Source organism: Nycticebus coucang, chromosome 17 (assembly GCF_027406575.1).
Source record: "Nycticebus coucang isolate mNycCou1 chromosome 17, mNycCou1.pri, whole genome shotgun sequence".
Taxonomy (NCBI): Eukaryota; Metazoa; Chordata; class Mammalia; order Primates; family Lorisidae; genus Nycticebus; species Nycticebus coucang.
The window spans coordinates 47,752,846-47,780,613 of record NC_069796.1 but is presented as its reverse complement, the minus strand read 5'-3'; the positions used below and the strand labels follow the sequence as shown (position 1 = coordinate 47,780,613).

At 36.5% G+C, this 27,768-nt stretch overlaps 1 protein-coding gene across 2 annotated transcripts in view; it reads right to left on the bottom strand.

The window, feature by feature from the left end:
* SPINK5 (serine peptidase inhibitor Kazal type 5) overlaps positions 1–27,768 on the bottom strand; it is a 74,381-nt gene that overhangs the window by 7,033 nt on the left and 39,580 nt on the right. Inside the window, exons 14-29 of one of the 2 annotated variants that reach the window (XM_053567202.1) lie at positions 27,216–27,264; positions 25,676–25,803; positions 23,918–24,005; positions 20,733–20,860; positions 20,032–20,095; positions 18,294–18,421; positions 16,255–16,351; positions 14,302–14,429; positions 11,573–11,633; positions 10,261–10,388; positions 10,015–10,093; positions 7,570–7,697; positions 6,731–6,803; positions 5,837–5,935; positions 5,600–5,727; positions 4,437–4,521 (exon numbers count right to left, since the gene is read on the bottom strand). In XM_053567202.1, coding sequence (XP_053423177.1) covers positions 4,437–4,521; positions 5,600–5,727; positions 5,837–5,935; positions 6,731–6,803; positions 7,570–7,697; positions 10,015–10,093; positions 10,261–10,388; positions 11,573–11,633; positions 14,302–14,429; positions 16,255–16,351; positions 18,294–18,421; positions 20,032–20,095; positions 20,733–20,860; positions 23,918–24,005; positions 25,676–25,803; positions 27,216–27,264 — 1,591 coding nt within the window. The remainder of the gene's footprint in view (positions 1–4,436; positions 4,522–5,599; positions 5,728–5,836; positions 5,936–6,730; positions 6,804–7,569; positions 7,698–10,014; positions 10,094–10,260; positions 10,389–11,572; positions 11,634–14,301; positions 14,430–16,254; positions 16,352–18,293; positions 18,422–20,031; positions 20,096–20,732; positions 20,861–23,917; positions 24,006–25,675; positions 25,804–27,215; positions 27,265–27,768) is intronic. The other variant, XM_053567201.1, reaches the window with a different exon arrangement.

Sequence of the window (27,768 nt, the reverse complement as noted above, 5' to 3'; positions counted from 1 at the left end):
TGTACATCATGCAGCCTTAAAGAAATATGGAGACTTTACCTCTTTCATGTTTACATGGATGGAGCTAGAACATATTCTTCTTAGTAAAGTATCTCAAGAATGGAATAAAAAGTACCCAATGTACTCAGCCCTACTATGAAACTAATTTAGGGTTTTCACATGAAAGCTATAACCCAGTTACAACCTAAGAATAGGGGGAAGGGGGAAAGGAAGAGGAGGGAGGAGGAGGTGGGTAGAGAGAAGGGGATTGGTGGGATTACACCAGGGGTGCATCTTACAAGGGTATATGTGAAACTTGGTAAATGGTCTGTAAAGCTAGTGAATGATGCCCCATGATCATATCAATGTACACAGCTATGATTTAATAAAAAAATAAAATAAAATAAAAAAAAGAAAGCAAAGACTATTAGGTAAATATTAATTAATTGAATGGATATTTAAGTCCTAGCTGTGCCACTAATTACAGAAGTAATTTATCTAATTTGTCTGAGTCTTAATGTTCTCACTTGCAAATAATGAATAATGAGAGTCTTAATGTTCTCACTTGCAAATAATGAATAATGAATAGCTCTTACCTTATGGTATTGCTTTAGGGTAATAAATCAGATAATGTATGTACACACATGCTTAACACAGTGTCTGTCACATACTAAGTCTCAGTAAATGTTAGTTTTCCATATGCTTTTCATGGTAAAATAAAATGTCCATGTGAAAAAATAAACGTGTTTGGTTTTCATAATGTTTTGGAAGTATAAGTTCAGTAATAAATAATAACAAGGATAACAACTTGACTGATCAGGGAAAGAAAGACAAAAGGTTGTACCAAAAAACAAAGAACAAATATGAAAGAAAATAGGCTAATTGGAAGACTTAAATCTAATAGTATTGGTGATTACATTAAATTAATGGATAAATGCTCCAGTTAAAAGAGATCATCAGACTCGAAAACCAAAATGAATAAACTCTGTGCTTATAATAAATATATTTTAAATATAAGAAAACAAGCAGACAGAAGTAAAAGAATGATTTCTAAATAACTCGTGGCTCAATCACAGAATTTCAAAATGTTTTGAAATAAATGACAATGAAAATATAACCTATCAATTCCCTACAACTAAAGCAGTGATTTGAGGGAAAGTTATAAGTTTAATACATACATTAGTAAAGAAGAGTTTTTTTGTTTTCTTGAGACCGAGTCTCAAACTGTCAGCCCTTGGTAGAGTGCTGTGGCATCACAGATCACAGCAATCTCAAACTCTTGGGCTTAAGTGATTCTCTTGCCTCAGCCTCTCAAGTAGCTGGGACTACAGGCACTGGCCACAACACCCGGCTATTTTGTTGTTGTAGTTGTCATTATTGTTTGGCAGGCCCAGGCTGGATTGGAGGCCGCCAGCTCCTGTGTATGTGGCTGGTGCCTTAGCCTCTGAGCCACACGCACCAAGTCAGTAAAGAAGAAAATTCTAAATTGATCTAAACTTTCATCTCAAGAAGCTAGTAAGCAACGAGGAAATTAATCCCATAGAAAAAGAAGAAATAATAAAGAGAGAAAATTGTTGAAATAAACAAAACAGAACAAAGCCAAGAGTTAGCTGCTTGAGAAGATTAATAAACTGATCAGTTGTTTACAAAATTTACCGAAAAGGCAGGAAAACGTGTATTACTGATATTAGAGGTAAAAAGCCATCATAGATATTACAAAGATAATGTAAAAATGTTACAAATAACTACATGCCAATAAAGCTGATGACACAGATAACATTAATAACTTCCTTGAAAATCGCTTCCTGCAGCAGACACAAAGAATAGAAAATACAATAGTCTATATATGTTACTGTTCATTTCAGAGGACTCAAGCAGGATTTATTTCCTTGCTCGTTTTTATAAATATTTCAAACATCTAAACAAAATGCTTTAGGTTATGGTGAGTTCCTTATTGATATAAATATTCAGGTAGAATTTAGACAAGCAACCTCTAGGAATCTTTGGTAAAAGTATGACTGAACCAGGTATATTGATTATATTTTTCAGCTAATCACTGTTAAAATGTTCCAAAAGTACCAGGATAAAGTACTATAAAAAATTAGCAGGCACAGGCAACAAAGACAGAATGGCTCTCTCTCTCATTTTTTTTTCTTACATAGTGCATCAATTCAGCAAATTCTTGGGACTCCACTTTTAAAACAGACTTAATATTCAAACATTTCTCATGAGCCCAACTACCACAGCCATGGTATAAACTAGCATAATCTTAACACCCAGTTTCTCTTCTTGCCTTCCTGCTGTGTATTTTCAACATAGTAGGTAGGATTATTATTTTAATACATAAATCAGATCATATCACTGTTCTCAGTGTTCACTCAGAAGCATAGCTAGTATCCTTAAGACCGTCTATAAACGCTTGTAACACAACCTCCCAATATCTGACTTCTTTCTCTGCAGCTTCTCTGAGGTTGCTCTATGCCAACCACACTGGAATTTGCTATGACCAGTCTGTTGTCTTCCTGAAAGGTCCTCTTTGCAGGTACACCTACAGAATCAATCCCCTTGGGTCTTGGCGCAGATATCACTTTTGAGAGAGTTCTTCTTTGTACATGCTACTTAAAATCCTCCTCCAAATCTCAGCATTTACACCAATTTTCTGCTCTTTATTTTTTCCTTGGCATTACATTTTATTCATTCATCCCATCTATTGTCTCTGTTATTCCAATATAACAAACTCTGTGAGTGTTTATGGCTATGGATCTAGCACACACAAATAATTCCTGGAAGAATAGTAGGTGTTTAACAATATTTGTAGCATGACAAATAGACTGCTAGATTGATTAAAAAAAAATTACAATGAATGATACTTTCTTCTCCAAAAGAACTCTTAGTCCCAAACCAAACTGTGGATTAGGAGAGAGCCATCAGGGGGCTCTGGTCTGCTGGTGATGTCCTATTTCTTGACCTGGGTGCTAGTATCACAGGTGATATTTCATGTAGCTATACACTTAGGATAGGTGCACTCCTACGTGACTATTATATTTCAGGAAAATATTTTTTTAAAACTACTGATTTGGGGGTGGCGCCTGTGGCTCAGAGGGGTAGGGTGCCGGCCCCATATGCCGGAGGTGGTGGGTTCAAACCCAGACCTGGCAAAAAACTGCAAAAAAAAAAAAAAAAAAAAAGTACAGATTTTTTGACTAGATCTTCTCCATGCTTAGGGATCAATGATATAGGGACCAATTTACTAGAAATATGTGATTAATGCATATTTATTTCACATATGCAAGTCATTTAATGTTTTAGTTGGATCAGGCAAATAATTATATAAAATTTACATTTGATACCTTTCATTCTTTCCTGGGTCATCAACCTAGGTGCTAAAATTTCTCTCTATGGGCCTGTAGTGGCAATAGTCAAGGCCAAAAAGGTTCACACTGGATTCAGACACACCAAAAAAGAACTGAGGACCCGAAGGTAGCTGTGACATTTGTGCTCTTTATTCAACTTGTGGCAGCCAGTGAGCTGGCATGGAGACAGGCAGGCTAGCCCAGGTAGCTTCTTTTTTTTTTTTTTTTTACCCCTATAGGAAGTCTTCACAGGCAGAAAGACTCAAAGTAACCAGGAATCAAGCACTATGATGGGTATTTTAAGATAACACAGCACCTGTCAGCTTCAACACAGTTAATCAAAACTATCTGGCACCTCATGGCCTTCAGGTGAGAAGCCTAACTTATCTCATCATCCTCACAAGGCCCAATCTGGGATTCTACTTCATGAGTCTACTTCATGCTCTCATGTTCCCTTTTCTCCTTTTTTGTTGTTGATACTTTTCACATTGTCTAGACCAGTGGTTTTCAACCTTCCTAATGCCACAGCCCTTTAATACAGTTCCTGTGGATCGCAACTCACAGGTTGAGAACCACTGGTCTAGACCCTAAAAAAGAAATCCTATTATAGTAATTTACACAAAGACATGAATTACTGGTGACCCTCAGCCTGCGTGTTGAATGAGAAGTTTAAACTACTGCGAATTGCTGATTGGTGGATGTCCACAAGCTGAGTATGCTCAGTGTGCAGTTTTGGCTACTGGGAAAGGATTTAGTTGGGGGAGGAAAGTGAGCAGAGCTAGGTGATGAGCCTTCTGGTCTTGTTGAAATTGCAGAATTGAGGCACCTGATTATGTATTTGACCACATGTGTGACTAGAGACACTTACTACACACCCCAGGCACTGAACTGAAGCTAGGCTCATGACTCGGGGAGCACAGAGCAAAGCACTGCTGAGAAATCCCAGAACTGTCAGGCCTCAAACAACTTACAGCTGCACTGAATTTGAGCCTACTTCCAACCCTTCTATAGAAATCATGTTTATGGAAAGCAAGTGGCAACACATGTAAAAAAATTCAAGCAAATTAAGTTAATTAGTAGTTATTTTGAAATAGTCATCCTTACCAGAAAAGAAATGGTAGCATCTGTGTTACCTTCCTCTCCAGATGGCTTTTCTTGACGTCTTGCCCTTTCCAAAGCTTCTATTTGACTGGAAAATAAAACAAAAAAATAATTTAAAATAATATTCACAGGGAGCATCTCCAAAAACTTCCAGTGAGAAGTTAAGCAATCCTCACAAAAGATGATAGAGCCACAGAAAATTCAACCAGAGAGTGACCAGGAAGATACCATGTATATTGAGAAAAGCACACAATTAGGAGCTGGTTTAGAGCTCTTGTCACTCAACAGATGTGTGACCTTCACTTAAAGTCCTTGAGTTTCAGTTTTCTAGAACATAAACAGAGAGCAATGCTGGAAATTTCTGCCTCAAAGAAACATTTTCTATGAAAGGTTAAATAAATTTGATTATTGTATTCACAGTGTTTTTATAACCATTGCCATCACCATCTCTCATGTCCGTTGGTCCCAAATTTGTCTGTCTATTAGAATAACTTCGAAACTCTTTCTAAAAAATCAATTCCATAGCCATGGAGATGCTGATTTAATATAATTTTGGGCTGTAAAAAAATCAGTCTGGGGCGGCGCCTGTGGCTCAGTGAGTAGGGCGCCGGCCCCATATGCCGAGGGTGGCGGGTTCAAACCCAGCCCTGACCAAACTGCAACAAAAAAATAGCTGGGCGTTGTGGAGGGCGCCTGTAGTCCCAGCTGCTCGGGAGGCTGAGGCAAGAGAATCGCGTAAGCCCAAGAGTAGAGGTTGCTGTGAGCCGTGTGACGCCACGGCACACTACCCGAGGGCAGGTACAGTGAGACTCTGTCTCTACAAAAAAAAAAAAAAAATCAGTCTGATCTTGTAAAAAAAAGATCTTAAACAATTTCTTATAACTATTATGCTTAAAGTCAACAAGAACTTTTTTAATGACACAGCTAATAAGTTTCAAGGTTAGAACTTAAAATCTGGATTTTCTGCCTCCAAGTCCAGATGTTCTTTCCACTATATCAGGTGTTCTTTATACTGTGTCAGGAGTTCTCAACTTAAGAGTCTTGATGCTAAAGATGTATTTTAAGGGTGCCAGGGGATTCACAAGCACACATATTTGTACAATCAGCGGTTTCTAAAAGTTCAGCCCCGCTGCTTGCTGACAAGGGAGCAGAATCCTCTTACTCACAAGACAGCTCTGCACTGGTAGCACTTGTTTTTGTAGAGTTTTCCATCAGCACCACGCACTGGGTCATTCTCCCGAGTACAGATGAGTTCGTCGTTCCTCAGATACTTTCGAAAGCCACTGCACTCATCCTAGAAAAGGACACAGGGGAAGTGAACATGGATTTTCCTTTTTACTGGGTGATTTTCTCAAACTTGGTTTTAGGAAGCCCTTTCTTGGCCCTGAGCTCAGACTCGTCACACTAATCCTTAAAGCAGAGGCCAAGGGACAATCAGACTGTGTAAACTTTTCATCCTCTGCTTCGTTCTGAGCCTCTCTGCATGAAAGGCAGCCTCTGTCCTGAAAATGTAAGAAAATGTAAAACAATACTTGATGGGTCTCCTGGTCTCCCTCTTCCTTTAATTCATCCTTCCACTACCCCATTTTCTTTGTAAGGTGCTCTTGACAAAGGACAATCTCCCAAGAATCTAACCCTATAAATGTGATAATATTTCTGTTAAAAAACTGAATGAAGACTCTTTCTGTGCAGACTTGAAGAACAAATAAAAAAGACAGCATCACGAATACACACTATCAACATGTTGATGCTGAGAAAATCATCTGAAGAGGAAACAAGACATCAAAGAGAGAAGCCAAAGGGAGCGAAGCTTGCAATTAGTTTGTATTACCTGGATTATTAAAATCAATGTCAACAAGCTGCCTGAAGCCTCATCAAACACTTAAAGTGTCAGAAACAGGATTTCAGTCATGGTGGTAAAAAGTTGTGCACCCTGTTTCATTTCATATTTCTCCCAAAGAGGAAAGACTAAAGCAGTGATTGACACACACTCTAGAACAGTGGTTCTCAACCTTCCTAATTGCCGCATTGTTACAAATGGAACAAAGGAGTTGGGACCCATAGGTTGAGAACCGCTGCTCTAGGAGAATTCCCTGAAAAATCAAGAAAAACATCAAACTCCAAAGCTGGAAGAAAAAGAAAAAAATCTTATTATGACCCCAAATGACAATATTGGCAAACTCAGTTTTCTCTGAAGTAAAAGATTAGCGTCTTTATTATCCAAAAACAGATGACGTGTACAAGATTATAGTGGTGAAAAGTAAAATAATTATTTTGGTATTCTTTATGGAAAAAACCTTTGCATTATTTGAGGGCTCAGCTTTTGATTGATCTTCATCATTCTTTTTTCTTTCATTAGCTTCTCGCTCACTGTAGAATAAAAAAGAATAGAATAATTTTGCTAGGATTGTTACCAAATTGTCTTTAATTAAGCATTTCCAATTCTAATCATTTGAAAATTCTATATCTCATATCTAAAAAAAACCCTAAAAGTACTTTTTTCTACTGATCAGCTCTAATTGTTGAAATTTTCATAATTAAATCTTTGTAGCAATGCAACTGATGGTTATCGATTCAGTTACTATACTCTTATCCAGAGTGAATGATCCTAAAAGGCCATTTTTTTTCCTTGATAGAATATATTTGTAGCTATCATTCTAGAGAGTTGCTTCATTCCTCATTTTTACTTTTCTAATTAAATAAAACTTTTATTCTTTACATAGTCACAGTGCTTACAAGTTTATAAACATTTTAAAAACTATGATCTCCTTGAATCCCTACTATATTAGTAGTTATTGTTCCCTTCATATATATAGGAGGACCTGAGGCTTTGCAAAGTGCACTGGGCTGACCCGGGTTACTTAGCCAATAAGCTTCCTCTTTAAAAGTCAATGATTTTGTTACTACACAACAACTCTCTGTCTACTCCAGAGACTCAAGTTATGATTATGTTTCTTATCATCAAAATAAAAAATTCTTATGAAAAATAGTCTTTGGAAACTGTCCTCTTGAAAAGTGAAGAACTAATATATCTTTAATGTGTGATGCTAAATGCCTCAGGCTTTAAAAGTAACAGAAATTATTTTCTGGCAAACAAGCACAATTATCAAACTCATTGATAAACCTCTTTACGTACAAGATGCTCAGACACATAGCACACTTGTTGACATGCATCTTGCCATTCGGGCCTCGAACAGGGTTATTGTCTCTGGTGCAGACAAGCTTCCCCTCTCTGTGTTTGCTCCGGAATTCATGACACTGATCCTGCCAATAAGAGTGAAAAAAAGATGTGGCCACAATAGTCTGACTTTTAAAGACTGAAAACATGACTGGTTGATTAGATATGAACTCAAACACTTGATAGAAAAAAATAGAGAAAATGAAATTGCAGAGATGGAATATGTTTTAAAGTCACTTTATTCAATCGCTGCCTAAGAAGTTTAGGTCCTCTCCACAGCATCCCTCTCAAATGACTGTCTTCCTGCCCCAGTGGGAATTTCCTACTGCCTAAGATAATTACAGTTTTATATAGTTTTCTGTGAAACCGAGCCCAAACCTATCTCCCTGAAATTGTACTCCTTATTCCACACATAAAAAGTCTTAATTCAAATGTCCTGGAATGTACTAAGGGATACTTTTCGGGCAAGACTCACAAACGTCAACTTTCAGCTTTGTTCCTCAACAACAATTGAAAATTTTTTTTTTTATTAAATCATATATACATAGATCATGAACACATTTATGCCTTTGTGGGATTCAATGTGTTGATTATTTGTACAAATTGGAGTGCTTACATCCTACTTGAAATTATTTTTTATCATGCTAGGTACTTTGTTGTTTGTGCTAATGGGTTTCCTTTATTGCTCATAAAAATAATATAAGATAAACACTTATTATCTTCACTTTAAAAATAACTCAGAGATATTAAGTCAACATTAGATTTGTGATGAGAAAGCCTCTAACAAGCAAGCTATACTTTTTTGCTTCTTTGTTTTCATATACCAGAGAATGAAACTCCTATCCATTTACAAGAAATGGAGCTGCCTTTTTATTCATTGAAAAATACTTTTAAAAAGGAGCTAATAGAACTGAGACCACAGGATCAGGCCTCTGTTAAAAATCTTTAGAGATCCACAGAAGTCTCTTGAACTTTCTTTCAGCCCAAAGAGCCAAAATAGAAATATGGGGAACATTACCTTAAAAAATACTGCTAGTAACCTAGATGGTACTTACCCTCCTTTTTAAAAATTGTGATGTCCATAAACAATTCTAGGCCTACTTTTATCTGCAGCATTTAAAAAATTCTCTGGAAGTGAATATCTGATAATATGTTAAATGTCTCACAACCATCATTTTCATAAATTGCTAAAATCACTTCCATTTCCAGGTGTGCACAATACCACATATGTTTATGAAGAAATACATCTACCTATATTGCAACCCTCGATTTAAAGTTTTAGTTTCTGGCTCTTTTATTTATTATTTATGTAAACCATATATTATTTATGTATAGTTAACTTCTCTATGTAATATTACCCACTGCATAGATTGGGGGGAGGTTTAAATGTGGTAAGTTATAAAGTTAATTTTGCTTTGTATTATAGATAAAATTATAGCTCTCTTTTTGACACACACACAATCTCAATATTTTCTCTATATACCTGTACACATATACCCTGTTTCTCCGAAAATAAGACAGTGTCTTATTTTAAGGTGTGCTCCCAAAGATGCGCTAGGTCTTATTTTCAGGGGATGTCTTATCTTTCCTGTAAGTAGGTCTTATTTTCAGAGGATGTCTTATTTTTGGGGAAACAGGGTAGTATTTTTTTGTTTGAAAAAATATCATAAAATTGAAAATAAATATCATAAAATTGAAAACTGACCAAGATTTTAAATAGATGGACTTTAGAATTCATTTAAAGTTGTACAATAAAGTATTTTCTCAAAGCTATTCATATACCAAAATGCATAAAAGATATTCCCAGAATATTTTTGAATAATGATAATCACTATTAATGTGTCACTTTGTTTAGTTAGTATAGGCCCAATGGAAAGTTTTCTCACTAACAGGAAAATCTTCCTGAGGAAATTTTGCTATTTTGCTTTTCCAATTAGAGTCCATAGATGAATTAGAAGAGATGGAGCTGTGTAATAGTCTACCAGTTGGTGCTGTGAAGAGTTGAATATTATTTAGAAAGCCTAAAATTGAATACTAGGTGGCATGGAAATGCTAGATCAAGAATTTATGATCTAGAGGTCCAAATTTTTGATACTCAACTTTCTTGTTTAGAATTTTTGGCATTTTCTTGCTTGATTGTTTTTATTTTAAAAATTCAAAAATGAGATAAACTGGTAACCTCGATTATTTATCAATTTTCACTGGTCCTACAAATGTATGATAATTGTATCAAAGTTGCTCTTGGCACACTGAAAAGCAGGCTGCATGGAAGACCTGCCCAGGACTTTCTTGTTTACTATTATATCCCCAATGACAGTCAGCATTCCACAAGTATGTTGTGTTGAATGAGTTAACCATATAAACGAGCCAAATTTAGGAATTAATGTGCACAACATATATTACCTGTTCATCATTGGTCTTTTCTTTTGCATTTGTCCTTTCTAGATCCTCTTTCTTAATTTTTTCAGCTGCTTCTCCTTCCCTGGAAGAAAAGATGGAAAGAAACACTTCAACCAAAGTGAACAAGTACCTCATTAATTACTAGATCTGCTTTTAAAGCAATTATCTTTTTTTTTTTTTCAAACTGATAAAAATAACTATTGTACTTTAAGACTCATGGTCAAAAACTCACTTTTGGAAAATACTCACAGTTTTTCCTTACACATAGCACACTTATTGCCGTGCATCTTGCCATCTGGACCCCGGACAGGGTCACTTTCTCGAGTGCAGATAAGTTTCCCATTTTTCATTTGGCTTTTATACTCATCACATGTATCCTGAAAAGATGAAAAGATTATGCTGTAAATGCTGTTTTTACATAGTATTTATTGGATTGTTAGCCACTTAACCTTGTTGCAAAAGGCAGAATAATGGCCCACAAAGATATCCGTGTTCTCATTTCTAGAACCTATGAATATGTTGCTTTACATAGTAAAGAGGGATTATGATTGAGTATAGAATTGGAGTTGCCAATCAGCTGAGTTTGAAATGAGGTTTTCCTGGATTATCTGAGTGGGCCCAATTTCACCACAGGGTTCTCATCCAAGAATGAAGGAGACAGGGGAGTCAATGTTAGAATGATACAGCTTGAGGAAGGCATGCCTGGCCATCACTGACGTGAGAGGTGGCCACAGCTGAGGAATGCAGGTAGCTTCTAGAATTGAGAAAAAGGAAAGAAATGGATTGTCCCCTACAGCCTCCACAAAAACAAAAACAACACAAACAACAACAACAAAACAAAAACCCCCACAACCTTATTGATATCTTGGTTTTTAGCACAGAAAGATCCATTTAGAAGCTCTGAACTCCAGAAATATAAGATAATACATTTGTTTCATTGTGAGCCACTGTTTGTAATAACTTGTTACAGTAGCAATAACAAATTAATATACTTTAAGAACTGCATTTTACTTATTTATAAAATAAGATTAAGAAGCCTCATTTGGGCCATGTATGGTGCCTCACACCTGTAATCCTAGCACTCTGGAAGGCCAAGGCTGGAAGATCAGAAGTTTGAGACCAGCCTGAGCAAGAGTGAGACTTCATCCTTACTAAAAATAGAAAAATTAGCCAGGCATGGTGGCACACATCTATAGTCCAAGCTACTCAGAAGGCCGAGACAAGAAGATCACTTGAACCCAGGAGTTTGAGGTTGCTGTGAACAGGGCTGATACCACAGTACTCTAGCCCATGTGTCAGAGCAAGACTCTGTCAAACACAAAACAAAGAACCTATTTGGTTGGGCAGGTTGCTAAGAAAATTAAGTAAATTGCAATTTAGAAAAGTGCTGAAAGATTTTCATTTGAACAAGTTATCAGTGATATTCACATTAATGAAGGCTCCTGGCCTTTTAAGGGCAAGATCTCTTTTGGCCATATTGACACGCTCTTCCCATAATTTTCATGGCCAAGTACTGATTTATACAAAGACCATTTTTGCCAAAACCTAATTAATGACTCACCTTTCCAGTTTCATTTGACCTGAAGCCAGACTGCTCATTTTTTTTCTCTGCTTCTCTTTCCCTAGATGAGAAAAGAATCAGTAGTTATCTTGTTAACACTACTCAGGTTTGGAAGGAACTCAAGAGTTCATATATCCTTAACCACTTTCTTTACAGGAAATCCTCTGTACCTCCTTGAGGGGGACAGTCAGCTGGGTTATTAAGTTCCTGGTACAAGATGCTCCCTCATCACAAAGTAGATGTTCTATGCAGAGCGTCTCATGTAATTACAAAGTCTCCTTTATTTGTGTTTAAACTTAGGTATCTCTTTCCGACTTTCATCCTTCTGTGTTATTTCACATGCTCAGAACAACACAGGTCCAGCCTGCTGAACCAATTACCTCTTATACAGTGATAATTTTTCAGATATATAAAGGCAATTTTTATGTCTCCATAGTTTCCTTAGTTTCTTCTCCTTTTCTTTCTAGGTTTTGTATTTTAATTTTTCCATCCATCTCCCATACTGGTTCCTTGATTTTCAGGGCAACCAATTTTAACATTATTGCTTAAAGTGTGGGGCCCAAGATGGAAAAAAAAAAGAGAGAGTAATTTAGGGACGACTGTAGGATCATGCTGATTTTTTTTTATGTCTTTCTTATAAAATATTTCTGCTAGTGGTTCTAAGTTTTTATGTGCATTAAAAATCACCCAAGAGATGTTAAAAATTCACATTCTCTAAGCATCCCAACAGTTTTATTCACATATCTGAAGTAGGCTCAGTCACTTGATTTTTAACAAGCCAGTTGATTCTGATGCAGTTGGCCTAAGGTCCAAATAGAGTTGTCCCTCTGCAGATGTAGGAGATTCCAAGATCCCCTTCCACCTTGCATATACAAACATTCCCACATTCTCAAGTCCTGCAGTTGGCCCTATGGAACCCACCTATATCAAAAATTAGCCCTAAATATATCTGAGTTTTGCATCCCAAGAATACTGTATTTTTAATCCGTATTTGAGTGAAGAAAATCTGGGTATAAATTGACCCATGCAATTCAGACTCATGTTGTTTTGGGATCAACTGTACTGAAAAACTCTAGTTTATGTTATTTCTCTTTCAGACTTTCACTTGAGTTTTCACATAAAATAAAGCATGTGTATGTATGTATATAATATGATATATATAGGTAGATACAGACATACACATGTATACAAATATTTCTGTTTCTTAGGGAACTCCCTTTGAGTGTGTAAAAGATAGGGAAGTGCTAGTAAATTACACATTAAAGATTTAAATTTAAAGTCATGCAGTTTTAATCACATAAACTATTGGAGAAAGAGAATTCCTATAATCATTTAGTTTCATGAAATTCCAATCATAGTCATAGCTGCCAAAAAACCTTCAGTAGTCTCTGATCACACAGAGAATATAATCTACTGTCTTTCTCATGATCCTAAATAATCTTTCCAGACTTATTTCTTGCAGTTCTCTCCATTCTCAATAATCTTGAGACATAATGACCTCCTTCCTGATCCTTGAGCTTGCTAATTTCATATATATATCAGCAATTCTCGTATTGGCTCTTGCCCTGCCTGAAACTTTCTTCTTCCAGATATTCATATCCACTCATGTTCTACAGGTCTTCCTCACATGGGAAAACTTCACAGAACACCATAAATAAAATAGCAGCTCCAGTCTGTTTCTGTTATCTTGTCCTACCTCATTTTTATTACTATCTGGCCTTGTATTATACAGTTATTTGGATTTTTCCCCATTATCTGCCTTCACTACATTATACATATTACAGTTTCATAAAGGCAGTAACTTGGTCATGTTCACTTGAAAAGTACCTGTTTATTAAGAATGTCTGTTACATTATTTGAAGTTGAAAAACACTTGTAAGATGGATAGTCTCTAAAGATTGTTAAAAAACAATTCCACATATTTTTGTTGTTGCTGCTGCTATTAACTTCAGGTAAATATTTAAAAATAGTAAACTTTTTATCTTAATAATTTCTGCATTTAAAAATCATTGTTTGTTCCTTTACAAAGTTCTCCAGTATTAATACGTGATACAGAAAGAACGTCATAAGTGAAGAGCTATCTCAGTTAGATTCATATCTGTAAAATATTAATTGTAAAAAAACTAATAAAAGCATTATAAACATTTGTGAAATACATAGCAACTGAATGCTATAGTTAAGAGCACTTTAATATGTTTTAAAACTATAGGTACCCTTCAAAGTCACCTAGAACTATCTCATTTTACAGGTGATATTAATAGTAGTTATGTTGCCCCAATAACCCCGATCAAAAATGGCTGAGCTCGATCATAAAGCACTCCAATTTAAAATCATTCACCCAGGAAAAATAAACAGAAGAAACAGAACATGGAGTGTGCAAAAAGTGTGTCTCATGCATATGACAAGACACCAGCTCTCCGAAATGTTGCTCACCAACTATTCCTAATGACCATCGTAAAGTCTTCCAGGGATTCGGACACAAGGAAGAACCATTATTTCTCATGATGGCCCTTAGAGGTCACAGAATTAAAAGAGTGAGCATCAGCTACTTAATTAGTGCTACTTCTAGGGTTCATTGTTCCGCAGGCTTGCAAGAGAAAAAGATAATATTTGGGAACTAACAAAAAGAATAATTTTCATGGGGGGAAGCATAGAAAATGAGAAATGGCCATTAATTTAGGAGGAATATCAGACTGTCTTTCAGACCCGCGTGTGAGAGAAGAACTTACAGAATCTCTTTACACATGGTGCACTTATTGTTGTAGGATTTGCCATTGGCACCACGCACAGGATCTATCTCCCGAGTACAGGTGAGTTTTCCATTTCTCATTTTATCTCGAAACTCAGCACATTGGTCCTAAAAAAGGAGAAGAAAGCAAGGCTCCTGGATTACTTAGTCTATCGTATTGTTATTAAGTTTGTTAAACAATTCCTGCAAGAAAATTTCCCATCAACCCCCATCAACCTTCATCAAACTCCCTTTAAAAGAATTATTATTTCATCTAGGACTTCTAGCCCCAGAGAAAGAGTAGGTAGAATCATCCATATTTTAATTATCAGAGGTCAGTATTCATGGCTACTAATAATGTTTCTTTCTACACAGGGAAATTATAAAGATGGCTGGAAATTAACGGCATGGATTAAAGATTGGCAAACTATCACCCACAGGTGTAATTTTCCTTGATGCCTGCTTTTACATATAAGATTTGATCAAAAGACATCTTCACTCATTTATTTAGATATTATTTATGTCTTCTTCTCCACAACAGGCACAATATAACCCATAATACCTATAATATTTATCATCTGGTCTTTTACAGAAAAACATGCTGACCTCTGACACAGATAAACAGGAGAATAAGGGTGGCGCCTGTGGCTCAAAGGGGTAGGGTGCCGGCCCCATTTGCCAGAGGTGGTGAGTTCAAGCCCAGCCTCGGCCAAAAACTGCAAAAAACAAACAAACAAACAAAAAAACAAGAGAATAAAATGCTGGGAGAAAAATTATACAAAATGTTAAGGAAAGTAAGCTGGACCAAGTTATGGTGGAGACAGACAAAAATGTTTAACAAGTCTATTCCTGTTTAGGAAAACTCAGCCTCCTAAAGCAAAACAAGATTAAGAACAGAGAAACAAAACAAAACACTAGAAAGGCTAGAATTTATCAAAAGTAAATATTGGGTCTGTGTCAAACCTAGAAGTGAAGAGATGGTCTTGATGTTCTGAGGCATAAGATAAATAGTCTTATGTTTTTGTTTGTTTGTTTGTCTTTTGAGACTCACTTTGTCACCCTCAGTAGAGTGCTGTGATTTCACAGCTCACAGCAACCTCAAACTCTTAGGCTTAAGCGATTCTCTTGCCTCAGCCTCCCAAGTAACTGGGACTAGAGTCACTCCCTACAACCCCCGGCTATTTTTTTGCTGCAGTTGTTATTGTTGTTTCAGCTGGCCCAGGCAGGGTTCGAACCCACCAGCCTCAATGTATGTGGCCGGTGCCCTACCCACTGAGCTACAGGAGCCAGTTATAGTGTTATGATGTGGTGTTCAAACAATAAAATAATGATCTTACAGGCAATATTATCACATTGGTACTTAAAAATGTCTTTAGGAGTCTGCTAAGCATTTGCCTAAGTTATTTTACTTTATCCTTATAAGAATACTTCTACGTAAGAGACACTAGAACTATGTGGGATAAAGTGATCTACTTAGTGATTCACAATCCAAGTGGTAGGGCAGGGTCACAACCCAAACTATCTGAGTCTAAAGCCGATATGCCTTTTTGCCATATTCTGCTGCCTTGGATCAATAGAAAAGACACCTCAAAAAAGTGGCTCCATCCCCAGCAACAAAGAATAATAAAAGAAAATGAAGAGCTTATGACACTGATGAGAATGATTATTGACATGAGGGCTACAATACTGTAAGGAGAACTCTGGAGACTGTGGTAAGGTCAGCATTTTATTAATTATTTTCAGGTTCAAAGAAGTTAAAATGGGTCCAATAGAGGGGAAAAATTGCTCCTCACATACCCTACAGCCTTAATCAAGGGGAAATGCCTCTGTTCTTCCAAGGATGTTTTCAGACGCAGCACTGCATCATTCCCTTTGGATGACACAAGCCATGTCAGCACCCCATCATCAACGAGCTGAGCCCGCTGTGGTCACTGAAATTAGAGGTAGGTCTCACCTGAGCATTCCCTCCTCCACCGCCTTGGGAACCATATCCTGCAGCATTTCTCTGATCTTCCTGTTCTTTCCTCTTTCTTTCTTCATCTTCTTTCTGGCTGGAAATTCGAAAGTGGGCAGTAGGAAATAATGGATTACAGAGAGCGCAGTGTATTTCTGTGAGTTTCTCATCAAATCAGATATGTATCAGAATTCACCAGCATTTATTTAACATCTTTTATGTTGCAGGCCTTCTCCAAAAATAAAAAGATAAATTATGTGGAATCCTTCACCGAGAAGACCTCTTACTACAGTGAAAGAAAACCAACATGCACATTACCACAAACAAGACACGGTAAATAATTAATTAGCACTTCACATATGTCCACTGGGGGTCTGCAGCTGTGTTTACCATACATATATTCAAGAAGTTCACTGAACATGTCTTTTTTCTTCTGGATTTTCCACATTTCCCAAAGAATGAAACATTGGAACCAGCTCCAATTGCTCACATAGCTGTACCCACATAACGTTGATTCCACCCTCAGAGTGATCCACTCATGTTCACCTTGACCCACTCACCTTCTATCCTACAACCCTTCCTTCTCTTTTTACTGGTGACATACGAATCTTCCTAAAGAACTACATTTATGCCATCTATTCTCCTACCTGCAAAATTTTAGTGGCTTCCCATTACATATAGCATTGACCTCAAAATATTCACTCTGGCATTCAAAGTTTGTAAAGTTGGTAAATTCTAACTAAACTAAATGACTTGCTTTTCACTCTAAATACTAGAGTTTTCTTAATCTTCACCTATACTGTTCTCTGATTCTCCTCTTATTCTTTCCTGTCATGTCCATTTCATACCCAAATTTTACAGCCCAGTTCAACCTCCCATAAAACTTTCTATTAATTATCCTTTCCCTGAAGTACCATAACAAAAAATACAAAGAATTTCTCCTTTGTATTATATCCCTTTATGTCTGTGTTTAATCCCTAGTGGACTATTTAAAAAAGAAGAGTGTCTGTTTTATTTATTTTTGCATAATCATTATACACCCGTACAATGTAGATGTTCAACAAATGTCTGTTAAATGACTGAGCTATCTTAAGTGTACTTCCAAACTTTGTGTGAAGAGCTACTTTTCATTTCCTGAAAATGTGATATTTTTAAAAATGTGGGTGAGTAAAATACATTTAAAAATGTATTTATGTTCGTTTGTTCTTTACAAGGTTTTTGTTTCTAGTCCTTATCTTAAACATTGTTATTGTTACTAAATTTTAAGCCTTTTTAATTTTGTGAAGGCAAAAAAATGGAAACCTAATAAACACATGTATATGTAAAAAATAAATAAATAATTTTAAAAAGTGTAGGTGAGAAATTAGATTGACACTAAAATCTGTGTTTTCTTCCCAGTAAGAATTCACCTGACAGCAGAGGACTTAGGATTTTATCAAAAAATGCTGACAGGGAATGGTGGCTTATGCCTGTAATCTTAGCACTCTGGGAGGCTGAGCCAGGAGGATTCCTTGAGGCCAGGAGTTCAAGAATCCGCCTGAGCAAGAGGAAACACCGTGATACTAAAAATAGAAAATTAGGCAGATGTTGTGGCAGGTGGCTGTAATCCCAGCTACTAAAGAGGCTGAGGCAGGAGGATCACTTGAACCCAGGAGTTTGAGATTGCTGTAAGCTAGGTTGATACCACTGCACTCTAGTCTGGGCAACAGAGTGAGACTCTATCAAAAAAAAAGAAAGAAAGAAAAGATAGAAAGGAAGGAAGGGAGGGAAAGAGGGAAAGAAGGAAAGAAAGAGAAAAGAAAATGGTAAGTTCTATTTATGAACTAACAGAGAATGTAATGTAATGACCTAGTAAGACATTATCTATTTCTAGAACTTTAAGTCTTGGTCTTTCTAAAGAAAGCTTCACGTCAAATGCTTTATAGATAACCATTTGTTTCTTTTGTGTGTGCAGCAAGGATGAACCCAATACGTATCATCTGCCCAGCTCATTGTTCCCCCCACTCTGCCAATCCACGGCGAAGGCTTTGTGCACTCACAAGACTGCCTTACACATGGCACACTTGTTGCCATGGGTCTTGCCATCGGGGCCACGCACAGGATCGTTCTCTCGTGTGCAGAAAAGATTTCCATTTTGTAAAAGACTCCGGAATTCATTGCATGCGTCCTAGAAATCGGAGAAAGGCAAGAGCTTGAGTATTTTCTTAGAAATTAGTTTGCTGGGTTCTTACTAAGCACTTCCTGGGGGAAAAAAATGAAAAGAGAATGATCTGAGGACTTTTTTCTTGGCTATTATATTATTTCATTCATAGTAAATACCCAGAACTTGGAAAGAGGTTTGTATTTCTTTTCCTTTGAGAGTTAGCCCCAAATCGAGACTAAGCCTGAAATCACACATACGATTTAACAAACTTATTTTTTCTGAATTAGTCACAGCCTTGACTCAGAGTTTTATTGTCTCAATCACGTTGATGTGATACAGAATTTAACAACTTCAGGTGTGGATATAGCCTCTAGGTCAACTGTGCATCCTGTCTCCCAATTCCTTTTATGTCCTGCCTGCCACATCACTAATTTCTATGGAAACATCAACAGTGATAAAAATTCCACTATCTTCCCAAAAGTTCAATCCAAAATATTCACTAATTTCCACAAATAAGCCATAGTTCTGCTTTTGGGAAATCTTAGGAAAGTACTCTTGTCAATCTCATAGAATCCCTATGAGATTGGGAATTCTATGAGATTAAGGATCTCATAGAAATTAAGGATCCTTTAATTTTCTTTGTCATTAAAAATGAGATGTTTCTTTCTTCAGACCAGCAAAGTTCAAGTATTGTACTTCCCTCAGAGAAATCAAGGCTATTTTTCTTCTCCTACGTGAGAGTCCCTCAGATACGCGCAGACAGCTTTCTTGTCCTCCCGCCCCTCCCTATATCCTTTTCCAAGAGTTAAACACACCCAGAAACTTCAGTCCTTCTGTTTATGACATGGCTTTAACACCATTTCTCATTCTGAATTCTCCCCTTTTCCTAAAGAATCTAAAATTCAGTTTCAATAGTTTCAATAGTTTTTGATGAGGGCAGGGAAATAGCCACAGCTTGGAATGACCTACCTAGTGTCAGTTTTCTTAAACTCAAGAAAATATTATTTGGGAATGCTACTTTTTTGTTTTCTCTCCAAATTCTGGTACCAGAAAATAATCAAAGGTACAGCAAGGAACCTGCAACTGGTTTGACCAATTATGGTAATCCAAAATAACAGGGGGGATGCTAGAATTGGTGTCAGGAAGTCTCAGTTTGTATTGCATTGTTTCCAGTTCACAAAGGTAAGAACTTTGAAATAACAAGATATAGAAACTGACAACAACACACCCACTCACCCTGTAAGCAAGTTCTTTCTTCTCTCTGAATTCTAAATCTTCATTTTAAAATACTGGCATAGAGTAAATGGGAGGTTTTGCAAACTGGGACCTGTGTACAAAATCTGACCAACCACCTGCTTCTAGAAATAAAATTTTATTGTAACATAACCATGTTTATTTGCTTGTGCATAATCTCTGCCTGCTGTCTGCTGTAGAGCTATAATAGAGTAGTTAAGACAGAGATTATATAGCTGCACTGCCAAAAATATCTAGTATCTGTCCCTTTAAGATAAAGTTTCTCAACCCTGAACTAAAAGAACTCTGCATTGCCTCACAATAATTCCACAAGTTATTTTAACAGAAATACTGCAAAACTTTCCCCTTCCAATGCAGTGTGAACATGCTGGGACAACCACCTTTGTAGCATCTCTTTTAACTTTTGCTTTGGATTCAGCTTCTTTTTCTTTTGCTTCTTGATGGCTATAAGAGAAGGGGAGAAAAAAAAACAAAACACCAATTATTCATAGAACCCAATACATACTATCCTAAGAAAAAATTTCTCTAGATAAAAATAATTCATTACTTTTATGTCTCCACCAACTTAGCTTGAGGGTAGGAAGGTAAATGCATGTTCCTTCATACCATTGTTCTTATTTATATTTCTTAAAGAATAAGATATATATGCCATAGCAAACCAGTCAATAAATTTTCACCTGTATTTGATTTTTTGTAAATAGAGATATCATCCTTCTCTCTAGAAGGAAGCTAGGATACTGATTAAAGGCTAAATGATTACACCTTTGAATTATTCATAATAGTGACTTGTATATGCAGCGCACAGAAGTCTTAATCTTTTTATGCCACTAACTCTGGATTAATTTGTCCTTAGCACATTGTTTTTTCTTGATGGTAATTCAAGTATTTTTCAGAACACTAGAGAATAATAAAAAGAAACCTGGTAAGTATATGACTTTATAATAGTAATCCCCCTAACTCTATACAAAGACAGCCTTTATTATCTACCTCCTGGAGAAAGCCTGTAATGTCATCCCTCTCACTCACCCAAGGCTTATCTTCCCATACACCTAGCAGCAACAGTGACTGAATCTCTACTCACAAGAAGGCCTCACACATGGAACAGGTGTTGCCGTGGATTTTCCCATCTAGACCTTCGATAGGGTCATTCTCCCTGGTGCAGGGGAGTCGTCCATTCCTCACGTACTGACGGTATTCACTGCACAGCTCCTGGCAAAGGAAGGAGGATTTAAGAATAAGATAACTAAAAAATGGCCTGTTTTCCCTTGGGGATATGCACTAGCACATAGGGAAGTAAATCTTAATGAAAATCAAGCTGGGGAGAGGGGGGGAGGAAGGGGAAGAGTAAATCCACACCCGTTGGGTACAGTGCACACTAGCTGGGTGAAGGGCTCACTTACAACTTTGACACAATTGGTACAAAAACAAAATGTGTAAACAAAACATGTACACCCCCAATATTCTGAAATAAAAAAATTAATCAGATAACTAAATGTTGACATCTTCCTCCTTATTATCCCTTTGAAAACTAAAAAGTAACAGATGCAGAAAAGGTGATGCAGAAGGTTGATATTAGCCAAGATGCTTTTCAGAGACCTAGGTTGCACATTATTTGAAACTTAAGGTTACTGCTATTTATCTAATTAGAAGACTTTCAATTCAAATATTATTCTGTGCTATACATCATGAGAGATACAGAGAAGAATAATTCATGGTCTCTTAAATTGATTAAGGAACTCGTGGTAAACACAATAGCGTGTTCACACACACATAAAATGTCCAAGTCCCAATACCTGGGACCGGTCAGTATACTACCTTACATGGAAAAGGGGCTTTGCGGGCATAATGAATCAATAATCTTGAGATAGAAAGGCTAACTGTCTTGGATTGTTCTAATGGGCTCAACATAATCCCAGGGTCCATCTGTAATACTGAAAGAGTGAGGCAGAAGAAAGAGGGAAACGGAGATGTGACTACAGAAGAACAGTCAGACAGATGCAGTGTCGCTGGCTTTGGACGTGGAGGAAGGGGTCCAAGAGCCAAGGAAGACAGTGAGCTTCCGGGAGCTAGAAAACCAGAGATGCATTCTGCAGTGCCCTAGAGATAAGAGAAAGGAAGGCAGCCTTGCCAATCCTTTGATTTTAGCCCAGTGAGGAAATTGTCAGACTCTAACCTATAGACCCATAGATAATAAGTTTATGTTATTTTAAGTACCAAGGTGTGGTAGTTTGTTACAGCAACCACAGAAAACTATACAGAGTTTTTACTTATGCATAGAAGCAACAGTGAGAGTAAAACAAATGATATAACTAAAAAATATTTTAAAAATTTGATTGCATAATAGATGATAGAGTTATTAACTATATTGTAAAAATGGAGAGAATATGTGTATTACTTATTCAGAATCATGAAAAGAGGCTAAAATTTTGATAGAGGAAAGAAACATTACTATGAGCAAAGCCATATTGAAGGTAAAGTTTACTGTATGTTGACAAATTGGTGAATTGTCTAATGTGACATATCTCATTGACCAATGAAAATAGATATATAATAGGATAAGGTGTGGCGGCTCAAGCCTATAATCCCAGCACTTTGGGAGGCTGAAACAGAATTGTTTGAGACCAGCCCAAGAAACATAGCAAGATCTGTCTCTACAAAAAATACAAAAACTAGCCAGGCATGATGGTGTGTGCCTATAATCTCAGCTACTCAGGAAGTTGAGGCGGTAGCATTGCTTGAAACCAGGAGTTTGAGCTTGCAGGGAGCTATGGTGGTATCACTGGACTCTAACCTGGGCCATAGGGTAAGACTGAGAGGGAAGAGGAGCCAGAGAGAGAGAGAGGACATAATGATACTATGAGTAACTATAATTTTACATATTGAGTATTTAAGATACAAGACATTGATTTTACACATGAATAGGTTTCTTGGAACTTTATGAAAATAATGTATATACTAGTAATATCCTTATTTTATACATGAAGAAACTAAGATACAAAGATATTAACCATCTGACTTTACAGGTAGAGAGATGGGGCAATGATTTGAACCTCAAGTATGGAATCAAGTTTTTTAACAAAAATGTTATTGAGTCAAAAGTTTGGAAGACATGAATCAATGTTTAGGATGTCTGAGAGGCAGCAAGGTGGCCAATAGAAATGGCATAAGGAGAACAGTGTGTAGAATGACAGGAAATGAGATCGGAGAGGTGGCAGGGGTCAGGTCGTGCATGGCACTGTGAGCCACTAGAAGAAATCTGGTTCTTATTCTGAGTGAGATGAGAAGCTACTGGGGGACATGGCCTGCTTTATATTTTTAAATAATTGCTTTGGTTTAACAGTTGAGAGTAGACTGTATGGAACTAAGGTAAGAATAGAAAGAGTTGCAGAAATGAAATCTTTCATATTGAAAAAGAATATGAAGGCATCATAAAGACATGAGGCATAGTCTGAAGGAATATTACAAATGGCAGAAAAGTATAAAATTTAAAATGCATCATGGGACTTAAAGCCATAATTTGTAGTTTAATTGCTAACTCTCAAATTACTAAATGTAGATAAGTATAAATATAATACATATCACATATTATAATACTTACATTAATAAATAATGTTATTAATATAAGATTTTATTTCTATATATTACTAATTACATATATTTCCTAACTTCTTATCTGAGCCTCCAAGTCCTCTTCCTTAAAATACAGATAGTAATACCTACCTTGAATGATTACTACAAATATTAGACATAAAATTTTTATTCTGTGAGGCCTGCAGTAACAACTAAATAATGAATAGTCATTACCATCATCATTATCATCATTGTCATCATCATGTGCAAACCCGAGGCTCAGAGATGCTCTCAAATAATTTTCCCAAAATTTCACCAAGAACTAATTGGTATGAAAAGCTAGTTTGTTTTCGTTTAATGAAATAGCTTTATTCAAAAAGGTTTTTGAGAAAAGTCTGAATAATCTGCCTCTGTTAGTTTGCCTTCAGGATGACAATCTGTACGTACTTCTTTCTCAGGTAATATAATTCATATAGTTAGTGGGAGAACATAATTGATTTCCTCTCCTATGTCTGAGCAACTAGTAGATTTAGTGTTAATAAAATGAATAAGGATGAAGGAGTCCTCTCATCCATGAGGACCAAACACGTCCTCAATGTGCCGTCACTGAAGATGCTGGGATGACAAGGGCAGGAGGTTTGTGTAAAGGGAGGGGTCACTGATTGTCAAGTGGCTCTGGCGACCTGAAACAGCTACCTGCACTGCTTCTCTCTTCACTTTTTCAGCCTCAACTTTCTCCTTTTCTTCTTTGTTGTTATTTTCCTTCTCTTCTTCTTCAAGTTTGCTGCAATAGAAAAAGAAGATACAGGCTGAACAAAACTCCCCATTCATTTTGGTAGTGTGTTTTATGAAGAAATGAGGATCTTTTAGACCAAAGGTCAGATTTAGTCTTCAGTATAAATTTACCTACTCTGAGAGGTGCTATTGCTTTGCCAGTGATGTAGGTAAATATAGGGTGGCCATAAATTTGCGTGCAATTGCCCCGCTAAAAAGAGAAATAATCAAACAAGCATGCATTTTTATCAGTATGTATCATTTAGATAATCTCATTTTCTGTAGGTCAGTGTTTTTAATCAATGATCTAAAAGGAGCCACAATTGCCTTGATTAATTTTTAATTGTGAAATTTCCTATTCAAACAACTACTATCTCAGTGATAAAAGAAAAAGGTAATGCCACGTCAGCTGATCATCCCATAATCACAGCAAACCTCATTTTGCTATAAAATAAAAATTTCCCATATTGTTTAATTTTTCAAGTCGAAATTTGGGTTTTGGACTGAGCAGTGATTCAAGTCCGATGATTTCATATCTAATTCTTTAAAGATCAATCGCAAGCCTGATATTCTCTTATTCTGGCATTTTCTACTGATATGTAGCATATCAAAACTGGAAAATACTTATCATTTACTACATCTAGTCATTACCACAATATCAGCCAATCAAACAAGGAAGAGAAAAACTCCAGATTCTTGAATTTTGCCCCCTGTTTATCCAACTGCCTTACTCCATCAACCTCTCTTTTTAAGAAACTATGTGCATATGCTTAAGGTTGGACTAGGACATATGAAATTTAGGGCATAATAACTTAGTGCTTCTTTAAACAGATATTATTTAAATACTTTTTCTCAACATTCATTTTAAAGTGAAGTTTAGGAAGGCATTAGAGCAGTGGTTCTCAACCTTTCTAATTCCCCGAGACTTTAATACAGTTCCTGTGGGTTATGACCCACAGGTTGAGAACCACTGAATTAGAGACTCAGAAGGAGACTTAGAGATGGTAATAATCAGCTTCTCCTATGTTGCCCCACACAGTGAAGCTCTGGTCATAAGGTTACCCACACTACTCAGCAAATGAAAGACCTATGAGGCCCTGGGCCTGGCTTAACAAGAAAACATTTTAGTAAATATGTATTAAATGGGCCTGCTTCTGAGGGGTTTCACGCTACGCTCAACCACTTACTAAGTATGCTTTTCATCTACATACAGTAATGTCCCTGAAAGGATGAACATAAACCTCCCTATTCCACTTTTTATTCAAATTACTTTAAAAGTCCTTATATACTGGCCCCACAGGTCTCTGTCCAGCTGGATTCTGCTCAACCCATATCTGAATTAACTGAGAAATCATGAACTGTCAAGGATGAGACAAAGATCCAATTCATATCATGAAACATCCACTCTCTCCTTTTTTATGAAAGAAAATTATCAAGTGTTAAAAATGTATTAGCACCAGAGTCTCTTTAATTTAATTAGAAATAAGGAGGAAAATTAAATATAAAATAACATTGCCACTCTTTGGTTCAATATTGCTTAATTTAGTCTTGTCCATCTGCTCTTAAATTTTTCCAGCACACAACCCACGGTAAATACTCTACACCTGTATGAAGAATCTAAAACTCAGAGGTGATTGATGATGGAGAAACTCAGTGAGTGAGCCAGGGAAGGGTACTCACAACACACTCGCACACATGGCACACTTGTTTCCATGAATTTTGCCATCTGGACCACGGACGGGATCGTGCTCCCGCGTGCAGATGAGCATCCCATTTCTCACTTGCTCCCGGAATTCACTGCAGGTTTCCTGGAAAATGAGAAAACATTTTCGTAGGGCAGTTTTCTCCCCTTCCTGCACATTTCCTCTTGTGAGGTATAGGTAATGCGGAGTAAAAAGTGAAAAGACAAGCGATAACATGTGGCAGTAAATCAGTGAAGTATTTATAAAGCTTCCGTCATGAATGCAGAGTTGTCCTGGCACTGTGGCAGACCTGGAAATATTTTACCATCATCCTTCTCCTGGGGGTGATTATACTCAAGGTGCAGAAGAAGGCTAACATACCAATACAAAACATATTTCTGTGTTGGTTGGGTACACAACCTACAAAAGCTATGAAAAATCAGAGGTGAGGAGATCCCATAGGCAGGCCTGGAAGAGATGCCTCCTGGAGGAATCGGAGAATGTTGCTGAGTCCTAGTTCTTCTTTAAGAGGCTGAGAAAGAAGACAACAAGACATGCATAAACCCAGATGCTCTCTAATGATACATGATAGAGAGAGCAGAGAATAAATTTAGTGCTTTAAGAAGCTGACATCTTCCTGGGATTAAATCCATAAAGTCTGGGGACAGGCGATGTAGATTTGAACCAGGAGAATAACAATAAAGTGGAGAGAAAGAGGTGTGTTTTAGAACCTTTAGAAATATGTATTGTAAGATGACTTGGCAGCTGGTTATGTATGATAAATGAAATAAATTTTCCATTCTAAATCACCAATAAAATAATAGATCCAGTTAACAGAAACAGCTATTGAAAAAATGAGTCAATATAAAGGTAAACTTTTAAACGGTGTCAGTTTTTTCCCAAATAATGATCAGGCTTATATTTATGCAACTGTTGTTAAGAAATAGAATAAATAAAAATAAATCTTATATAAAGTTATTCTATGAGAGTAATCCAACATCTCCACACAGGGCCCAGCTACCTGTAAAATTACAAAATTATAGAAGCATAGAAGGTAGATTAAAAATAATTGGCAGGTCAAAGACCTACTAAATAAAGTTAATTGGGGACAAGAGAATTAGCATTTTTCTCCATAGCTGGGTGGTAACAAAGATCAAATATGATAATATATGTGCATTTGTTTTGTATGTTTCAATTATTGGGACCTTGCAATATCTGTTTGAAGTAACAAACAAGAATTAATGAACTACACAAGTTAATATTAAAAATCCATGTCTACTAACAGTAATCTAATAAAAGCCACATTTTGGGGAAATCCCTTATAAAAAGTTCACACTACACTTTTTATAAAATGAACCTTAAAATTTAAATAATCATGAAATAAAATTGGTTCTCTGGAAACTTTTGGTTAAACGCTTTCTTGGTTCATTTCAGGTATGGAAATTAAACAGGAAACATTTATTCTAATGAGATAACTAAAAAGCAATTGTAAAGTTAAACATGTCAGGACATGGCATCAGCATTCCAGAGAAAATTACCTTTGTAGCTTCTCTTTTAATCTTTGCTCTTGCTCTGTCTTCTAGTTGACTAAAAGAAGCAAAAAAAAAAAAAAAAAAAAAAACAGAGAGAGAGAAGAAATGGATCTTAGTGCAGTAGATACTTAACACTTATAGGCGATTATTCAGTGCTTTGACTATTCTCAAGCAACCCCACAGATACACCAATACTTTTTAATTTTACAGACAAAAAACAAGAATGCTTCTTTGCAACTCAAAAGAATGGCATTCAAGAAAAAGCCACCTATGTAAGGAGCAGACCTATTCAACTTCCCAGCATACATACAGCAACAATACTTTTTAATTTGTGGATCTCTTGTATCTGTGGTGACTCTATAAAATGCCGATATTTGGCTTCTGGGAGGCAGTGTAGCATGGTGAATAAGAGGAAAGACTGCAAAGCCAAAGTGTATAGAAAAACAAGTGCCTTAACCTCTCTGTGCCTCCCTCATTTTTAAGGCAAGAAGGTTGATTGGCAGAGGAGATGAAATAGAAGAGGTAATAGTTCCTTTCTCATAGCAATATTAGAAGAATT